Below are 17,886 nucleotides of genomic sequence, written 5' to 3' on the forward strand. Positions count from 1 at the left end.
TGGATCAGTTGAAGAGTTGTATCTTCTTTCCAATTTTTGCCATTCTTTACTTGTGAATCTCACAAAAAACATCTCCTGACCATGTGCAGATCATATTTCACCACCACAAAATAAAACTATTATAAACAATATATTATATATGTTTACAATATATATGTGCATATGCATATACTCTTTACCAATGTGTTCTTATGCATCTGCAGATTTAAGTTTTTGTTGCGGTCCCAATTATTCTCTCTGGTGATTCTTAGTGTCATAAATGTAATACAAAAAGTATTTAAAAAATATTAAACACATACATTAAAAGGATGTTGTTTACATTACATTAATGAGAATGATATATATATATATATATATATATATATATATATATATAATATATATATATATATATATATATATATATATATATATATATATATATATATATATATATGCACTAAAGCAGTGGTTCCCCTCCCCTATTCCTTCCTGGTCCCATCTTGCCCCCCACCAAAAAGATTTGGGCTATAAATGTCTTTGTTGAATATGAATGTTGATTATTATTTATAATATTAATGCAACTATGCAGAAAAAATCCTAAAAATAGGCTTAATTTCCTTTGACCTTTGTGAAAGTGTAATAAAGTGTGTTTATTTGTCTGTTTTATTTTCAGATATCACTTCTCATATTATGAATGGAGAGAGAGCGGGATACTGATCCATGAACTGAAAATAATTGTCTCAGATTAATATCAAGAAAAAGTGGAGATGACTTTGTATGATAACATTCTGTGGACAGAGCAAGACCAAACAACTGTTCCTCCTGTAGATTTGTCCACTCCATCAACACAGAGGTCCTGATCCACACAAACTGAACAGAATGACTGCAATAGACAGGACATATTTACCTGTCCTCATGCTGGGACTTCTCCACCAGATTCAGGGCTCTCTGGTAAAAAACAATCTTGGTCTTAAGGTAAAGAGGGGGCAGTCAGTCTTTCTGCAGGAGGGGGACTTGCAGTTTCATATACCCAGAGACAAGGATGCCTGCAAGCTGGAAGTTGTGCTGAACGAGCCCATTACACAGCGGGTCGGCACACTGTCCCCACAGGTAAACAATGTTCATTATTTCTGCATGCATTTCTCTCTTTGTATTATTCAACAAACTTTCAGTGATGAACATGCCAAAAGCTTTTTCATCTGAGAGCATTTGATATCTGAAGAACTACCCTTGTGAATAAGAAATGCGCTTAATTGTATTTTGTTTTGAATGTGCACTTGTAGTGTACTTTAATGTTAAAGGTATGTTTAAAAAAAAAAACTGTATTTGCAGATAATATTAAAAAATTCACAAAAGTGTACTTAAAGAGAGTAAACTTGCATGACTGTTTCTTAACATACTTTGTTGTAATAATGTCAAATTAAAAGTTTTACTTTAAAGGGGCTAAAAGTAGAATTGGTTTTAGTGACACCGGTGGCCATTAAGTGAACTGCAGCCAGCAACTTATTGCTTGTGCTCGCACTCGTAACATATAAAAGACTGAATGTGATTCAATGCCCCTCTATATAACTATGGCAAAGTTCTTTTTTCGTTCTTTGCTATATAGTCAAAAGAAGTTGGAAATACCTTTGCAACAATATGCTGTTACCGAACATCCCGACGCCGTCCACACTGCTGGGAGCGACGTTTAGATGAATCTGTAAATATGAGCTGTGCACTCTCCTCTCAATAACAAAATAAACACACAACAAAAATGACAGCAATGAGAATGAGATGTTTGCCTCAGCTCTGCAATTCACCGGCATCATGTCGACAGATGTTGACACAAGTTTTTTTTCTTAAAGTTAAACAAAGTTTTTCATCTAATATTTGTATTTTATTTTATTTCAGCTTCATTTCAAATAATTCAAACAATTCACACTCTGTGTGACAATTTTAATAGTTTAAATTGTAATTAACAATATGTATTTTTTTCTTTTCTGATTGTAATTCAGGTTTGTTAATGCAATGACAGTTCATAACAGGTTATTAGGTATATCAGGATTGTGTGGTGCTACTTTAAGTTAAAGTTGCAGTAAGCGATTTCTGAGAAACACTGTTGATATTTAAAACGATATAAAACGAAAAGCGAGGCAAAATAAAATAAAGCGAAGATGATTAACTAATGACATGGAGGAACATAAAATGAACATAGAGTTCACAAGAGTATATACAAGCAGGAGTTTGTTGTAAGTCACCAGCAGCACACAAGCTCGACACTCAAAACTGTCCAGTTGGTTCTGTGAAACATAGCAAAAGCAATGTTACTCACATATGGAGCAGAAACAACCTCTGCGTCCTTTTTCAGGCCTTCCTGCTTCAGCACTGGAAAGCTTTTCTAATATTAATGCGGGTCCTAAAGCTCTTGTCTGATCATAACCCTTCTTTTTCCAGTGATATTCCTCTGACCTTTTCTCTTGTGTAATGTCTCTCAGCCATCTCTCTTTCTACAGTCCTTCTTCAAATCTCCCTCTTGCTCTCTCTCTCTCCTTCCCTATCATGAGTGGACACACCCCCTGCTGCTGATTGGCTACAAGTGTTGTGGTGCTTGGTCCAATCCACTAGCCTGGATATCGGTCGACAAAACAGCAAAAACGTCCTTCTTGCAAAGGAACGATTCGAGCGCCGTCTTCTGTTCCTCTTTTAGATAAAAAGCCAAGTCTAACTCCTTCATTGTAGCGGCCAAAGCCGTTTCAAACAACTGGTGTTCATCCATAGCCGTCTTGCAATGTTTACTAATGACTTCGACGTCGCAGCGCTGTCGTCATCTATTTAGCTCGCCTCTGGCACGCCTATATCAGATAACCCGATGTGATTGGTGCAGCTCGGATACAAGAGCATATTTAATGAGCATCATTACTCGACACCAGAGTAACTCGCTGAGCAAATTCAACTTGTGCTCTCGCGAGAACTCTGGATTTGTGGAACTTCCACTGTTGTTGTGTTCATAAGTGAAATATATTGTGACCGATATTTTAAAGTGTTGTGTATTGTATTGACGTAGCCTAATGTGTCTGAGAACAGAAGTGAAAGAGTAATAAAGATGGATGAAGTTTGCTACTCCTGTCCCATGTTCTTCATTATTTAATAACTCCTGACAGAAACCACAACTTTCACCAGAGTTTCTCAGAAATCACTTACTGCACCTTTAATTTCTGTTCTTTCCACAACTATTTCTCATTTGATAGGTTTTTGACTGTCACTTTTTGGCTGATGAAGTGAAATACACTCATAATGGATGTCCGATTTTAAAAGAGGATACTGTTAAACTTCGTCTGTACAGGTACGTTTTTCATGCTGCTTTAAATAAATACAGTAAATGGAAATATTTGTGGAAGACATTGTATTAAAAGACAGATAGTAAACTTTTTGTCTTTAAGAATATGGACATTTCCTGAAGACTTCTTTATGTTTAGATTTACAGAGACAGAGACCTACAGTGAGCTGTTCTCTCTCAGTGTTGAAATCATGGAGCCTGACTGTAATGTGATTAGGTTCGGATCACAGAGTCTCGAGGTGCCAGAGTCTTATGGCCTCTCCAATATCCTAGACGGTAATGTTGTGTCCTTCCACTATGAACACCGACATAATATTGAGTGCACAGTTCAGATGACAACTTTGGAGACACATCTACCTGTTCACGGTCAACTAGTCACCGGGGAACCGGAGAAACCAGAGGGGCCGAGAGGAGATGAACCAGATAGCTTTGTTCCTCTTCGAAGACAGCTGGGTAAAAGCATAACATAATAATATTTGTCCAGTTTTCCTACTTTCCTAATGCACAAATGCGCTTTAAAAATTATTCCATCTGGTCAAATTCATGTGAAAGAAAACCTAAAGGTTGCTAAAATATTCCATTAGGTCATAATTCACTTTAGTGGCAACTTTGAACCCAAATTGTTATCTTAACAAATGAAAATTGAGATATATGCTGCAATAAACTGTATTTTTGGCAGACAGTTTTTGGATTTAAAGGACTATAATGGAATTTTGCGAACGACCGGTTTCGATTTAGTAGAACAGCTGATAGTATCACCTTATTTATTTATTTACTGTATATTTAAGATTTTTAGGTTTTCAGAATACACTACTGGCCAAAAGTTTGGAATAATTAAGATTTTTTAAATGTTTTTGAAAGAAGTCTCTTATGCTCACCAAGGCTGCATTTATTTGATCCAAAATACGGCAAAAACATTAATATTGTGAAATATTATAAAACAATAATTTTCTATTTGAATATATTTAAAAATGTAATATATTCCTGTGATGCAAAGCTGAATTTTCACCAGTCATTACTCCAGTCTTCAGTGTCACATGATACCTCAGAAACCATTATGCTGAATTGTTCCAAACTTCTGACCATAAGTGTTCTTGAAAATACTTCAAAATATACCTTGATTTCATTTGAGCATTATAATATCTGGGGAAAAAACTACTAATCTGTTTTGTAGTTTAATATCTCTGTCCCCCTGCAGATAATAAAGCTCGAGCTCATTGTAAAAGTGACGACTGTCTAAAGGGTCTTAAACTGCTGAAGATCATCAAAGTACCGTGCAATGATTTCCTCATGATGGGCATCCGTTACCACCACATCGACCCTCCATCTCCAGACATAGATTACATCGCAATTAGACTGGATCTCATAGACACTCGTAGCAGAAGCATAATTCAGGTGTACAATCCTAAAATAAAAGCATTTTTTAATTAAAGGAGTTTTTTTTAACTACATTATTAACACTAGTTCTGCTCACCTCCCATTCAGTCAGAGCAGGCCTGGATCCCGGTAACCATTAAAGACGCGATGCCCAATCAGCCGCCCAAGCCTGCTTTTATGTCCATGTTCATCTTAGAGGTGGACCAGTTCATTCTGACTCCTCTCTCCACGGCAACTCTGGATGCGGAGGATGATGAGACGCCCAAACAGAGGCTGGTGTTCAACATCACTAACCCCCCTAATGAGGGCTTCATTACTCATCTGTCTGATCACACCAAACCCATCTCCTCCTTCTCCTGGATGGATCTCAACGACATGCTGATCAGCTACCAGCCTCCAAACTCCAGTCACACGCAGCGTAGGAACTACGAGGTAACCCTTCTGGAAAAGATACGATTTAGCATACTTTTACAGAGTACTTAAATATTGTATTTTAAAGTGTGAACCAAATGTAATTTTTTCTGACACTGCATGTTAAGATATGAATATATTAAATATATTAACTATAAATGTAATTTCAAACAACACACTAAAGTTAAAATTATAATCAAGTACTCTACATGTGCTTTAGTATGTTAGTCAACAAATTAAAATAAATGCACTTCTTTAAAGCACGATAAAAGATAAATAAAACATAAGCTTTAAAACTAAGTGTGTTAAGAAACATAGTCATGGAAGTCTACCCTTTTAAGATCTGAAGTACACTACAAGTGCACATTCAATACAATTTAGCTCTTCTTTTTTTCCGCAGGGGAACTGTACTGACGATGTTAAACAGAATTATTTTATTTAACTCGATAATGCAGTAGTTATGTATTGTTCATTTCTACTAGGTGGAGTTTGAGGTGCATGATTTCTACTTTGAGAAAAGCCAGCCTGTGGTGGTGCATGTGTCAATCAGGACAGCTGATACCAATGCACCAAGAGTATCATGGAACATGGGTCTGTATTGTGCATCATTTTCATATACATATTTACATGTTGCTCTGTTCTCATCTCAGTACTTTGCTTAAGAATCTTTTCTTAAACAGAACATTTGAAAGGAGGAGACTCCCCTCCCCCCAAAAATAGGACTTGTTCCATGTAAATGAAATAAGTTTATTTAGATGTCAATTTAGATGTCCAAACTGATGTTATTTTGGGTGTAAGATTTATTTATTTTAAGATTTGGAAAAAAACTAAATAATGACTATGCTTTTTAACACACTTAAATAGACTGCACTTTGTTATAATGTCAGATTAAAGGTTTTACCTGGAAGTACCTGGAAGTACTTTTTAAATCATTATGTTTTAATAATATGTATTCGTGCTTTAAAGAAGTACATTCATTTTGATGTGTTGACTAACATACTGAAGCATATGTAGAGTATCTGATTATAATTTTAACTGTAGAGTTATTCAATATCACATTTAAAGCTAATATTAATATTTTAAATGTACTAAATTGCAACTTCATCATTACAAATGTATTTAAATACATGAAATGCAAGTTTCAATAGAAATTACATTTAAAGTTTAACCTTAAATGCTTGTCAGTACATTCGGCAGTACACTTTAACAATATTTAGACAATTTTAAGACAGGCTATTAAGACAACAAAAAGTCATTTTCATATAAAGATATGTCCTACTTAAGTTGGTCAAAAAAAGGCATTAATGGCATTTAATATAAATATAAAATAAATATAAAAACTACAGTACTTTTTATTGAATTGCAATTAAGTGTTCAAAAACATTTAGTTCACATTTAAGTTTAAATGTACGCTCAAGTATACTAAGGGAACATGTTAAATTAGAAGAATATGTTGTACTTGCCAAAATCACACTAAATGTAAAGGGTAGTGGGCTGTTTGTGAAATTAAATTAACTTTCTTTATTAAAGATCACACAAAACCGCAGTGAGTGGGGTGATTAAATGCAATGGAAATGGAAATATCATCAATCCCAGACAATTAATTGAACCCTGAAGGAAAATTCTGAAAATTACAGTACCTGATAATCTAAAAGATTAGGATGTATAATGGATGCCAGACAAATGAGTTTCTCCCTATTTCTATCAAATGAATAGGTCTCAGTCTGTTGGAAGGTCAGTCCCGTCCAATCGCATGGGATCAGCTGCAGATTGTTGACAATGACAACCTGAAGGCTGTGAGGATCATCACTGTGGATGGCCTGCAGCATGGCAGACTAACTGTTAGAGGTACACATACAGATGATTTCCCCACTCCCCAATTTGGAAATATTAATCTGTTATATCAGTTGAGTCACATCTGTGCATTTTGCACAAAATCTTCTCACTACCATTGCATGTTTATCTGTATGTTAGGTGGAAAAGGTTTCATGTTCACTGTGAAGGATATTAAGGATGGTGCGGTACACTACCATCATGATGACAGTGACACTACTAAAGATTATATAGTTTTCCGGATTACTGATGGCTTACATCAAACTAGACACAAGTTTCCCATCAACGTCCTGCCCAAAGATGACAGTCCACCCTTCCTCATTACCAATATGGTGCTGGAGCTGTCTGAAGGTCAGATGGGTCTTTTGAGAGGATCCATTTTGCAAGCCTGTGATATGGACTCAAGTGATGACTACATCATGTTCAACATCACCAGACCTCCTCAGGCAGGGGAAATCATGAAGATTCCTGGTCCTGGGATAACAGGTGAGGAAAAGGGTTGTAGGAAAACTAGAACATACTCTAAATGCATGTTTTTAGATTAGTAGTATGAGCCAAATCAATTAATTTCACTTTATATATTAACCACCTAGAACACTCTAGCACCGTCTTGTAATGCCCAGGTAACCAGTTTAGCGACTGCCTTAAAAGCCAATCATAAAACCCTTCAAACAAACTAGCAACTCACTAGTAACCACCCAGAACACCCTAGCTACCGCCTAGTAACACCCTACTAACCATCCCATAATATCATAACACACGTCCTAGAAACCACCGAAAACTCCCTCGCAACCACCTATTGTAGCAACGCCCTATAACCCATTTAGAGCTCCATAGAAACCGCCTAGTAACACCATAGCAACTAACTAGCAAAGCACCCACAACCCCCAACAAACAGCATTCACATTTTCTTTAGAGCATGTGAAAAATCGAATTCATTCTTGGGGAATTGAGTGTCCTCAGGCATCCTTTAAATACAACTGCAAAACGTTTTGGTAACACTTTATTTTACAGTGTCCTTGTTACATATGTTACATGTACTTACCATAGTAATAACAGTAAATGATGCATAATTACATGCGACTAACCCTCAACCAAATCCTAATCCTAGCCTAACCCTATAGTAAGTACATGTAGTTACTTAATATTACTCAGTACTTAAATATATAATTACACTGTAACAATGACACCTTAAAATAAAGTTTAACCAAAGGTTTTTTTTTTTTGTGTTGTGTGTGTGTGTTTTTTTCAGGGTACCCTGTTTACCGTTTTCTTCAGAAGGACCTCTTCCATTCCATCATCTACTATCGGCATTCAGGCAGTGAGGTGTTTGATGACTCTTTTGAGGTGGTGCTCTCTGATTTTCATGACCCTCCTAATCTTTCTGAGCCTCAGGTAAGTTCCAGATTTCCTAAACATCCCCTCTTTGATCAAATAGTAGTCCATGTTATACTGAAGGTTTTAGCATATTTTTGCTGCTTCCTCTAATCTGACTTTCCTCAGAGTTCACATGTTATTCACTAACCAGGTAATCTTTGCAGGTCATTGTGATTCAAATCCAGCCAGTCCCTGATCAGCCTCCACAAGAGGCACCGGGTGTGACCAGGCACTTGGTTGTCAATGAGACTGATGTCACCTACTTGACCAAGCAGCAGCTGCACTTTGTTGACTTGGAGTCACCAGATAGTGAGCTCACATACACCGTAACCACCCCACCTTTCTACAGCACCACCTATGGGTACACAATTAAACTAGAAGCCTATGAGGTCCACAGCAGGACACGTTCAATTCAAACCTGCTGCATATAACTCAACATGTATGTGCTGAAGGAATTCGGAATGATGTTAATGCTTAGTACATTTTGATTTACAGAGGGTCTGATGCAGGAAGGTTGTTTCTGGTTGATAGCATCCCAAAATTTAAAAAGGACCCAAACGCCCCGATGCTTAGACTTTTCACTCAGGTAAACACTTTGATCTGGAGTTAGACATATAATTTTTCCCAAAACAACCGAAGCTGTAAATGATCCTCTCTTTATAGAATGCAGTCAACTACATGAAAGTTGCTTACATGCCTCCCATCCTGGACATTGGACCCTACCCCCAGCACATCCAGTTTATCCTGGCGGTGACCAACCAGCAAGGCAGCATGACTGCTGGAATCTGCTTCAACATAACGATTCTGCCAGTGGATAACCTGGCACCAGAGGTAGCCCTCATCTACCCAATCCAGAAAAGATAATAATTACAGTATAGTGCTTGCTAGTGGTACTTATTGAGTAGAGTTGAGCTTTTACTTTTCTACTTTCAGAAATCAAAATTTTCACTGTAAAATGGCCAAAAAAGAGATTGAGATATAGATTTAGGTTGAGCTGGAAAGAGATTGACATGTTTGAGTGGACCGCTCTGAATGTTATTTTCGGTTTCCCTGGTTACACATTATGTCCTCGTTTGTTTCTATAGTTACCCATTAGTTTCAGCTGTGTCTAGTTTGGTTGGCTTTTTCTACCCCTGTATTTATAGCCATGTGTTTCCGTTGTTCTTTGTCAGTTCTTGTTCTTTGTCAGGTCTCCTGCACCTCGACTGCTCCCTCGAGGACCACACAAGGATTTTTTTTTAGATCTGGTGTGTCAGACTCCCTATCTTGACCACTCCCTCTGTGTTTTCTTTTACACTGGTTCAAAACGAGCAGTCCAAGGGATGCCTGGATATTGTGCTCAAAGGGACTTTTGTGGATTATGTGGAGTTGTTGCTCCTGCACTGCTGTTCCCCTCTCACCATCTGCAAGGCAGGGGAGGAGCCTGTCAGCCCCGCACCTGCCACGGACCCAGAAATAGAGCCCGAGGCCACCACAGACCTTGAGCCCAAGCCCTTGTCTGTCATGGTCCAAGTAAGCCGACTTAGAGCCGACTCTTGCCACAGAGCCAGAGGCAGCCACCGCATCAATCCTGGAGCCAGAGCCGGCCCGCCATTTCAGTCCTGGAGCGAGAGCCTGCCAACTGGGTTGTCCCGGAGTTTGTGCACACTGCCCAGTCTGATAGACCTGTGGTGAGCTGATCCAGTTCCCTCCCTAGTACCTACTCCCTACTCCTCCTCCGCCAGTCCCATCCGGAGTCCATCCTCTTCCTCTTCCTCCTCCCTCCCCCAGTCTCCTAGCTCCTGCATTCCATTCAGTTCATCCCAACTGTCTGGTCTCATCCATTCTGCTGGTTCCATCAATTTTCTTGGATACACCTTCTCCTCTGGTGTCGTCCAACTCCTCGGCTCTTGCAATGCCACTTGCTCTATGCAACTCTATGGCTCCGCCTCTGGCTTCCCGATCTCTAGTTTGGCATGGTGTTATGGATTCCCCAGCTTCACCTCGGCCCTCCAGGCCCATGTCTCCACCTTGGCCTTTCAACCCTTCAGCTCCATCCCGGCTGTGTGCTCCCTCGGCTCCACCATGGTCCATCAGCCCTAGGACTCCTCCAAGCTCCCTCCTCCCTCCGGCTCAGCCTCGGTGGAGTCGTTTCTCTAGGTCCCTGTCTGTCACCAGCTCTGCACCCACCTCCAGTGCCCCCTCTCTCCATCCACACTTTGACATTCAGTTACGGCACGAGGATGGGCCTTCTGGGAGGGGAGACTACTGTCACGATTCTATGAACTTTCAAGGCCAAAGTACACTTTTTAAGTGTACGCGAGGGTCAGCGCTCAGTGCGCATGACGTGAATTTCAGAATTGTGTATTTATATATACAAAATAATTATACACAGTACACACACATATATTATATAGACACAATTTTTTTTATTTTGGATACAATTAATCGCGATTAATCATGCCCAGCACTACTTGTTTTCATAAGGGATGTATTCACCATATTGTTTATTTTATATTTTTATATAATTTTATAATATAAGAAATAATAATTATTTTTGTTATTTTGAGCTTGTTCAAGTAGCTGATTTTACTGCCTAGATGAGCATAGTCCTAATGCTGCACCTTGTGTTATCACCATTTTAATATTTTATTTATTATATTTTGTATAATTCTATAAGAAATCATTTGAATTTTTTTTTAAACATGTTGAAGCTACTAAGAAATGTTACTGTCAATATTTAGCATGATCCTAATGCTACACCTTGTTATCACCGTTTTAAAATAATTTGATATAATGAATTGATCAAATAAAAAAATAAAAATTTTTTTTATTTTGTTTGTGCATGCTCAAGTTAGCAGCTGATTTTACAATTAGCATGGTGCTAATGCTACACCTTTTATCATCTTATTCTACTAACTATCTTATAAAATATAACACTTTATTAATCATAGATATCAGAACTATAAAAACACAAGTTGAGTGCTAGGATGTGTTTTTTTTTCGTCTTTAGGTACATGCGAGACAGCTGACGGTGGATGAGGGGGGAGAGAGCTCGGTGAGTGAAGAACACATGCGTCTAAAGGACCAGGACTCACTCGAGGACTCTCTGCATGTGGAGCTGAAGACGAAACCTCAGCATGGCAGTATTTACCTGGATGGCACACCTATGAGTCCAGGCCAGACTTTCACAGTCAGGGATCTGAAAAGCCTAAAAGTTAGGTCAGATGTGGTTCATCATAGTTTGTTTGGGTTCATCGTTAACACTTTAAGTAGTATTTGACCTGGCTGGTTCATTCTACATTATCTTTAGTTTTAACTATTTTGTCCTAACAGATATCGCCATGACAGCTCTGAGACAGAAAATGATGATATTAAATTCATTGCCACGGATGGGATAAATATGGCTGACTTTGTACTACATGTCAAGGTAATGGAGATTTGTCTTGCAATTACTTTTTTCCCACAAAAGAAACACTTTAAGATATCTAACAAATGCATGTTTGACAGGTGACGCCAGTCAATGATGAGGCGCCAGTGCTAGTGCCAGGTTTGAAACCCATTTTAGCCTGTGCAGAGGGACAGGAAGTGGTCATTACCATTGAGTACATCTGTGCCACAGATCCAGACAGTGATGATAGCACATTGATGTATATGATCGCCCGACAACCATATTATGGGGTAGTTCAAAGAAATGACATCGCGGTGGACCGCTTCATTCAAGCAGATATAACTGCTGGCTTAATTTCCTATAGACACACAGGTAATATAAGAAAAGTAGTAATGTATTTCTTTCACTTTTTATATTTCACTTTCTGTAGTTGAACTTAATATCCAACCATATTTAGACCTAGCCTTGTGAAAAAGTACACTTCAGCATACTTTCAAAAAGAGTTCTTAATCAAAGAAGAATAAACTAGGGCAAAGTGAATGTAATGTTTGCAATAGTTTATTATAGTTAAACATTTTATTAAATGCAATTAGCAAACTTCAAGGTGCTTTTTTGACCCACTTAAGTAGGACTTCTTTATATGCAATTTCCTAATTATTTCTGTTGTCTTTGAAATATAGTTTAAGTGTACTGCTGAATGTACTGACAAGCATTTATGGTAAACTTTATAATGGTATACTTTAATGTCGATAATTTCTATTGAAACTTGTATGTCATGTATTTTATAAAATATGTAATTGCATATTTACAATGGTGAAGATGCAATTTAGTAAATTTAAAATATAGCAACTTTAAAGGTATAGCGGAGGATTTTCCCGAATTTTAGAAAAGAACCGCCCTCTCCACTTTTTGAAAAAATGCACATGCGCACACCTACCTGCTCCCGAGAGGGAACGCCTATTAAACGCTAGCATCGCTAATCATAGCTTACATGAACTTTTACTAGCAGTGATTTTAAATGGATTTCTCCAAATAGCATGCCAAACTTTACCTGTCGAGTAGAAACTTCGCGACTGAGGCATCAGTGGGAAGCCCAACCTGTGCTTTTAGCGCATGCCAGCGTGTTAAATATTCTCCAAAAAACACTGGTCTTGTTTCTTTCTTCAGAGGCCTTTCTCTTCTTGTCATACAATTCGTAGACACTTTTACTCTTGCGACCCTCAGACATTTTGAAAAAACCCGGTGAGAACGGTGAGCTTCAATGAATCGCTGAAACCATAGCTCATCACACATATGAAAGTGAAAGTGCGCATGCGCAGAAAGGACGAGCACGAACGACGGCCTTACGTAAACATATCACCAGAATGATTGACAATTAGGAGGACCAATAGTCTTGATGATCCACCCGGAAAAAGAAAATCCTCCACTATACCTTTAAATGTAATATTGAATAACAAAATTTAATTTGACATTATTACAAAGTGCACTTTTCAAAAGTGTACTTAAGTGTGTTAAGATTAAGAAACAGTCATGAAAGTCTACTTTCTTTAAGTACACTTAAGTGGCCTTTTATTTAATTTATATTATATTATCTGCAAGTACAGTTTTTTAAATTACTACAAGTGCACAATCATTGTGCATTTCTTTTTTGCAAAGGTATGTAAATAAATTTGATATTGTTTGTTAAATATGATTACAAACCTGTGAAGTAACAAATTTATATCAATTTTACTCCAAAGGACACGAGATTGGGCTACAACCACGTCATGACATTGTCACGTTTGTGATCTCTGATGGAGAATCAGGGCTACTTCCTTCCTGTTGCAGTGACAAAGCCACTATATTCAGTGCACAAACACCTGAAATACAGAATTCCCTGCCTGTCTATGACCTTAATATCACTGTTTATCCTGTGAACAACCAACCACCATCAATTGCTGTTGGTAATGGGAACGCTTTTCTTTCTGATGTAATTATAACATGCGTGTATGTGTATGTGTACGTATTAAGGAGCTACAGAAAGTAAAAACCTTTGTACGTTATAAAACAAGATATTAATTGTGTTTAACATATTAAAATTAATTCTTAGTACCACTGTTGTTGATACAGTATAATATCAATAATCTCAGTTATAGTATGATTCGTATCCCTTGTGAAAAGGAATTATACGTTAGCATAATTTAAAGAGAGTACTTATAAAACAAAAACAATATTCTTTAAACTAAAGTGTGAACTGAATGTAATGTTTTCAGACACGTAATTGCATGTTAATTGCAATTAAATGAAAATGTCTTATAGTTTAAATTTATATTAAATCCAGTTAGTTGAACTTAAGAGTGTTTTTGGACCCATTTAAGTAAGTTCATCTTTATGTGTAATTTCATAATTGCTTCTATTGTCTTTGAAATATGGTTAAAGTGTGCTGCCGAATGTACTGACAAGCATTTATGGTAAACTAATGTCATTTCTATTAAAACTGGCATGTCCTGTATTTACATGTATTTGCAGTTACACATTTGTAATAAAGAAGTTTCAATTTAGTATAATTAAAGTATTTTAACTTTACATGTGCATTAAAAAAAATTACTTTAAAGCACAACAAAAGATTATGATACATTCTGATTTTAAATGTATTTTAAATGAAAACTTTGATTACTTTTGACATTGAAAATTTGACATTATTACAAAGTGCACTTAAGTGTGTAAAGAAAGAGTCATGAAAGTACACTTAAATGGCCTTGTATTTCAATATGTTCTATTGTCTCCAAGTAGTTTAAAAAATATATACAAGTACATTTGAAGTACATTAAGCACACTTCTTTTTCACAAGGGATATTGTAGCATTCGCTGCTTGTTGCTGACATGCTAGGGTCAATGACACTTTTTTTTCTCACATCAGGAGAGGTGTTTGTGGTGAATGAAGGAGGGTCAGCCTCTATCACAGTGACCCATCTGAGAGTTGAAGACCAAGACTCTGCTCCAGAAGATCTCAAGCTCATCCTGGTTGCTCCTCCACAGTTTGGCTACATAGAGAACATCTTGCCCAGTCCAGGATTTGAAAAGAGCAACATGGGAATCAGTATCGGTGAGCCAGTTCTGTTACTGTATGTGCATTTGACTGTTTTAAAATATGACTTTGACAAAATTGGTGTCATTGCATTGGTTTATATTATATGGTAAAACTGAAGCCTGATTTATTTATTTTTTCTCGTTTAGCCTCTTTCACCTACAGGGATGTGTTGAATGGACACATTAACTATGTTCAGTCTAGACACCAGAGGATGGAGCCGACCACTGACCAGCTCATGTTGCATGTGTCCGATGGGAAACAGCAATCCTCTTCAGTACCGTTCTACATCATCATCAGTCAGACCAATGATGAGATTCCAGACTTCCTGGCCAGAAACATCACGGTCAGTCAGAGAATCCTCTTGTAAATTACACAGCTGTGTAGCAAATTAGCTCAAAAGGGAAAACTTTAATTAATTGAAATGGGTTTTAGCTTTCAGAATTAACCTTACAATCGTCCACCAAGCAGACTGTACAATCTTCTGTCAACTCTAAGAAAAAATATTCTCCTTGCCAAGACACATATACAGAGAAAAGAATGGCAATGTTTACAATCAGTTAACCACAACGACCTAATGAGAACCATCAGAGAATCAAAATCACCATAAAGTGGAAATGAAGCAGTCAGTAAAGTTTACATTATTTAGTAAACTGATTACCATTTTAATAAAGGGTCAAAACTTGGTGTATCTTAAGTTGATAAACGATTACTTGCATTGGCTTTGGTGCTGAACAACTGGATGCGTATAGACTACGTAGATTCTTGATGAGTTCGTATTGTAAAAGGAGGATGATGCAAGTAATGGTAACTTTATACGCCATTAATTAAGAAATGAGAAGAGGATTTATTTGAACATTAGGCGTGACAGGGTTTGGACAACATTGATTTACTTTAAATGTAATATCAAATAACAAATTACAGTTAAAGGGATGGTTCACCCAAAAATGAAAATTCTGTCATTAATTACTCACTCTTGTCGTTCCAAACCCGTAAGACTTTCGTTGATCTTCGGAACACAAATTAAGATATTTTTTATGAAATCTGAGATCTTTCTGTCCCTCCATTGACAGCTACACAACTGAAACTTTGACACTTTAAAAAGTTCATGAAGAGATCGTAAAACTAATCCATATGAATCGAGTGGTTTAGTCCAAATTTACTGAAGAGACTCGATCGCTTTATGTGATGACCAGATTTAATTGAGGTGTGGCGAGCAGGATGAGATTGGTGATGAGCGACACCTGCGCAACGCACCGGTCTCGTATCTCTTACGGAGGAGCAGAAGCATAAAAGGAGGAGCAACGACAGTGAAGGACGAGAGAGGACCAGGCCTGGACTATTTATGTTATGTTTTGTTTTTATATGTGGTGGCAGTCGTCCGTGAGGGGCTGCCGTCTTTACTTTCATTTTGTGTTTGTTTTATTTAATGATTATTAAAGTCTTTAAATGTTCATCGGTTTCCGCCTCCTCCTTCCCACAACATCTAACCTTGCTACATCAGGCTTTTATTCACATATAAACATTGATCAGCGAACACAAACAGAAGCTCAACTGAACCTGCTCGAGGTGCGAGAACAAACCTCAGTGGTCCTCCAGAAGCTCAAACGTGCTGCGTTACACGAGAATGAACTATGAACTATCCCTTTAAAATGATAATCAAGCCTTTTACATGTGCTTTGTATGTTAGTCAACACATCAAAATTAGAGTACTTCTGTAAAGCACAACTTGTTTAAAGCACAACTTTGCACAAACTTTGAGGAGATAGTCAGTCAGAGACTTGTATATAATAGCTAAATAACTGAATAAAGCGAGTAGGTTTGTGTGTATACATTTGGCATGATCTGTATGAAGAAACACTGCTCTAATCAGTTGAGGTGTGATGACCAACGTTTGTCTTTTAGGTTCGGGAGGGAGACATGAAAGAGTTGGACCCATCTATAATCAGTGCGGTGGATCTTGATGTTCCCAGAGACCGTTTAATGTTCAGCATAGTCCAGCAGCCTCAGCACGGCTCCATCGTGAGTGTCCCACACGGCAATGATGTGACGCATTACAAGCGCGGATCTGAGATCCCTGTGGAGCACTTCACTATGGATGACCTCAGGAGTGGTACTTTAAAGTCTCTTACGTTTTTCTTTTGACTACAGTCAAAACAGATATTGATGATATAGTATATTTGTAATATATATATTTGTATATATACCTGTATTACCAGTAATTTCATTATTTTTTCTTAATTTACAAGTAAAAACGTCACAATTACTGAACAGTGTTCCAAGTCCCTTTGCGCCACCTATTCGCGAACGAGTGTCACTTGTGACTGGGTTATACACGCAGCGGCACACCCGCGGTAGTAAAAGGCATTTTGGTTGACTACCTACTATGTGTGTGTTTGATTAATTTAATGGGTCCTTGTTGCATGATTTAATGCGTCCCCAACCTTTTTGTTTTGTTTTGTTTTTTAATAATATGTCAGACAATATCTTTTTTTGTTACTCTGTCCTCAGGCATGACTCTGATGTACATGCACGATGACTCTGAGAGTGAGCAGGACGGATTTATTGTTCAGCTCTCTGATGGAAAACATCAGCTCCAGAAACACGTGCAGGTTAAAGTACTGCCTGTCAATGATGAGGAGCCACAAATTATACGGTAATTGCTGATAAATATCATTGAAGTGAATCATGCTTTCCCATTATTCATCAATAAATTATACATTAGTTTATTTGTTGTAACATATGATTATGAATTGCTCACTACTCAATACATTCAAACCATAAATGTTGAAGACATTATAGCCTATCACATTAAGCGGTAAGTCTCTGTGGAAAAGAAAAACACACTATAATTTATTGCAGGAACACTGGCCTTGAGATGGAGGCTGGGGAGTCCAGACTGATCTCCAGTGCTGTGCTTAGCGCTCACGACAAAGACACTTCTTCTTCTGACATCATCTATGTGTTTGAGAGCATACCGAGACATGGTGTCATTCAGATGAAGGTCAGTTTGCTCAATATGCAGTGAGAAAAATAGCTAATCTCTTACTGCCAAAAATACCAAAGTCTCTGAGAAATGTTTCCTGAACCTTTGAATATATGCCATGAATAATTAAGACAGTTCTGAAGGCAGAAGGGGGACTAACCCGATAC

The 17,886-nt window shown here is 37.6% G+C and overlaps 1 protein-coding gene across 2 annotated transcripts in view; it reads left to right on the plus strand.

Moving 5' to 3' along the window:
* LOC309493553 (FRAS1-related extracellular matrix protein 1-like) overlaps positions 1–17,886 on the plus strand; it is a 43,038-nt gene that overhangs the window by 14,390 nt on the left and 10,762 nt on the right. For both annotated transcript variants that reach the window (XM_082191131.1, XM_082191132.1), the window contains exons 3-23: positions 656–1,092; positions 3,210–3,304; positions 3,438–3,751; positions 4,497–4,693; positions 4,784–5,107; positions 5,569–5,677; positions 6,803–6,934; positions 7,061–7,405; positions 8,172–8,314; positions 8,461–8,657; positions 8,792–8,882; positions 8,960–9,127; positions 11,289–11,497; positions 11,612–11,705; positions 11,786–12,038; positions 13,406–13,609; positions 14,566–14,751; positions 14,883–15,079; positions 16,639–16,846; positions 17,245–17,389; positions 17,596–17,737. In XM_082191131.1, coding sequence (XP_082047257.1) covers positions 862–1,092; positions 3,210–3,304; positions 3,438–3,751; positions 4,497–4,693; positions 4,784–5,107; positions 5,569–5,677; positions 6,803–6,934; positions 7,061–7,405; positions 8,172–8,314; positions 8,461–8,657; positions 8,792–8,882; positions 8,960–9,127; positions 11,289–11,497; positions 11,612–11,705; positions 11,786–12,038; positions 13,406–13,609; positions 14,566–14,751; positions 14,883–15,079; positions 16,639–16,846; positions 17,245–17,389; positions 17,596–17,737 — 3,984 coding nt within the window. In that variant the 5' untranslated portion in view covers positions 656–861. The remainder of the gene's footprint in view (positions 1–655; positions 1,093–3,209; positions 3,305–3,437; positions 3,752–4,496; positions 4,694–4,783; positions 5,108–5,568; positions 5,678–6,802; positions 6,935–7,060; positions 7,406–8,171; positions 8,315–8,460; positions 8,658–8,791; positions 8,883–8,959; positions 9,128–11,288; positions 11,498–11,611; positions 11,706–11,785; positions 12,039–13,405; positions 13,610–14,565; positions 14,752–14,882; positions 15,080–16,638; positions 16,847–17,244; positions 17,390–17,595; positions 17,738–17,886) is intronic.

The sequence above is a fragment of the Leuciscus leuciscus genome, assembly GCF_965113295.1.
Source record: "Leuciscus leuciscus genome assembly, contig: SUPER_2_unloc_1, whole genome shotgun sequence".
NCBI lineage: Eukaryota > Metazoa > Chordata > Actinopteri > Cypriniformes > Leuciscidae > Leuciscus > Leuciscus leuciscus.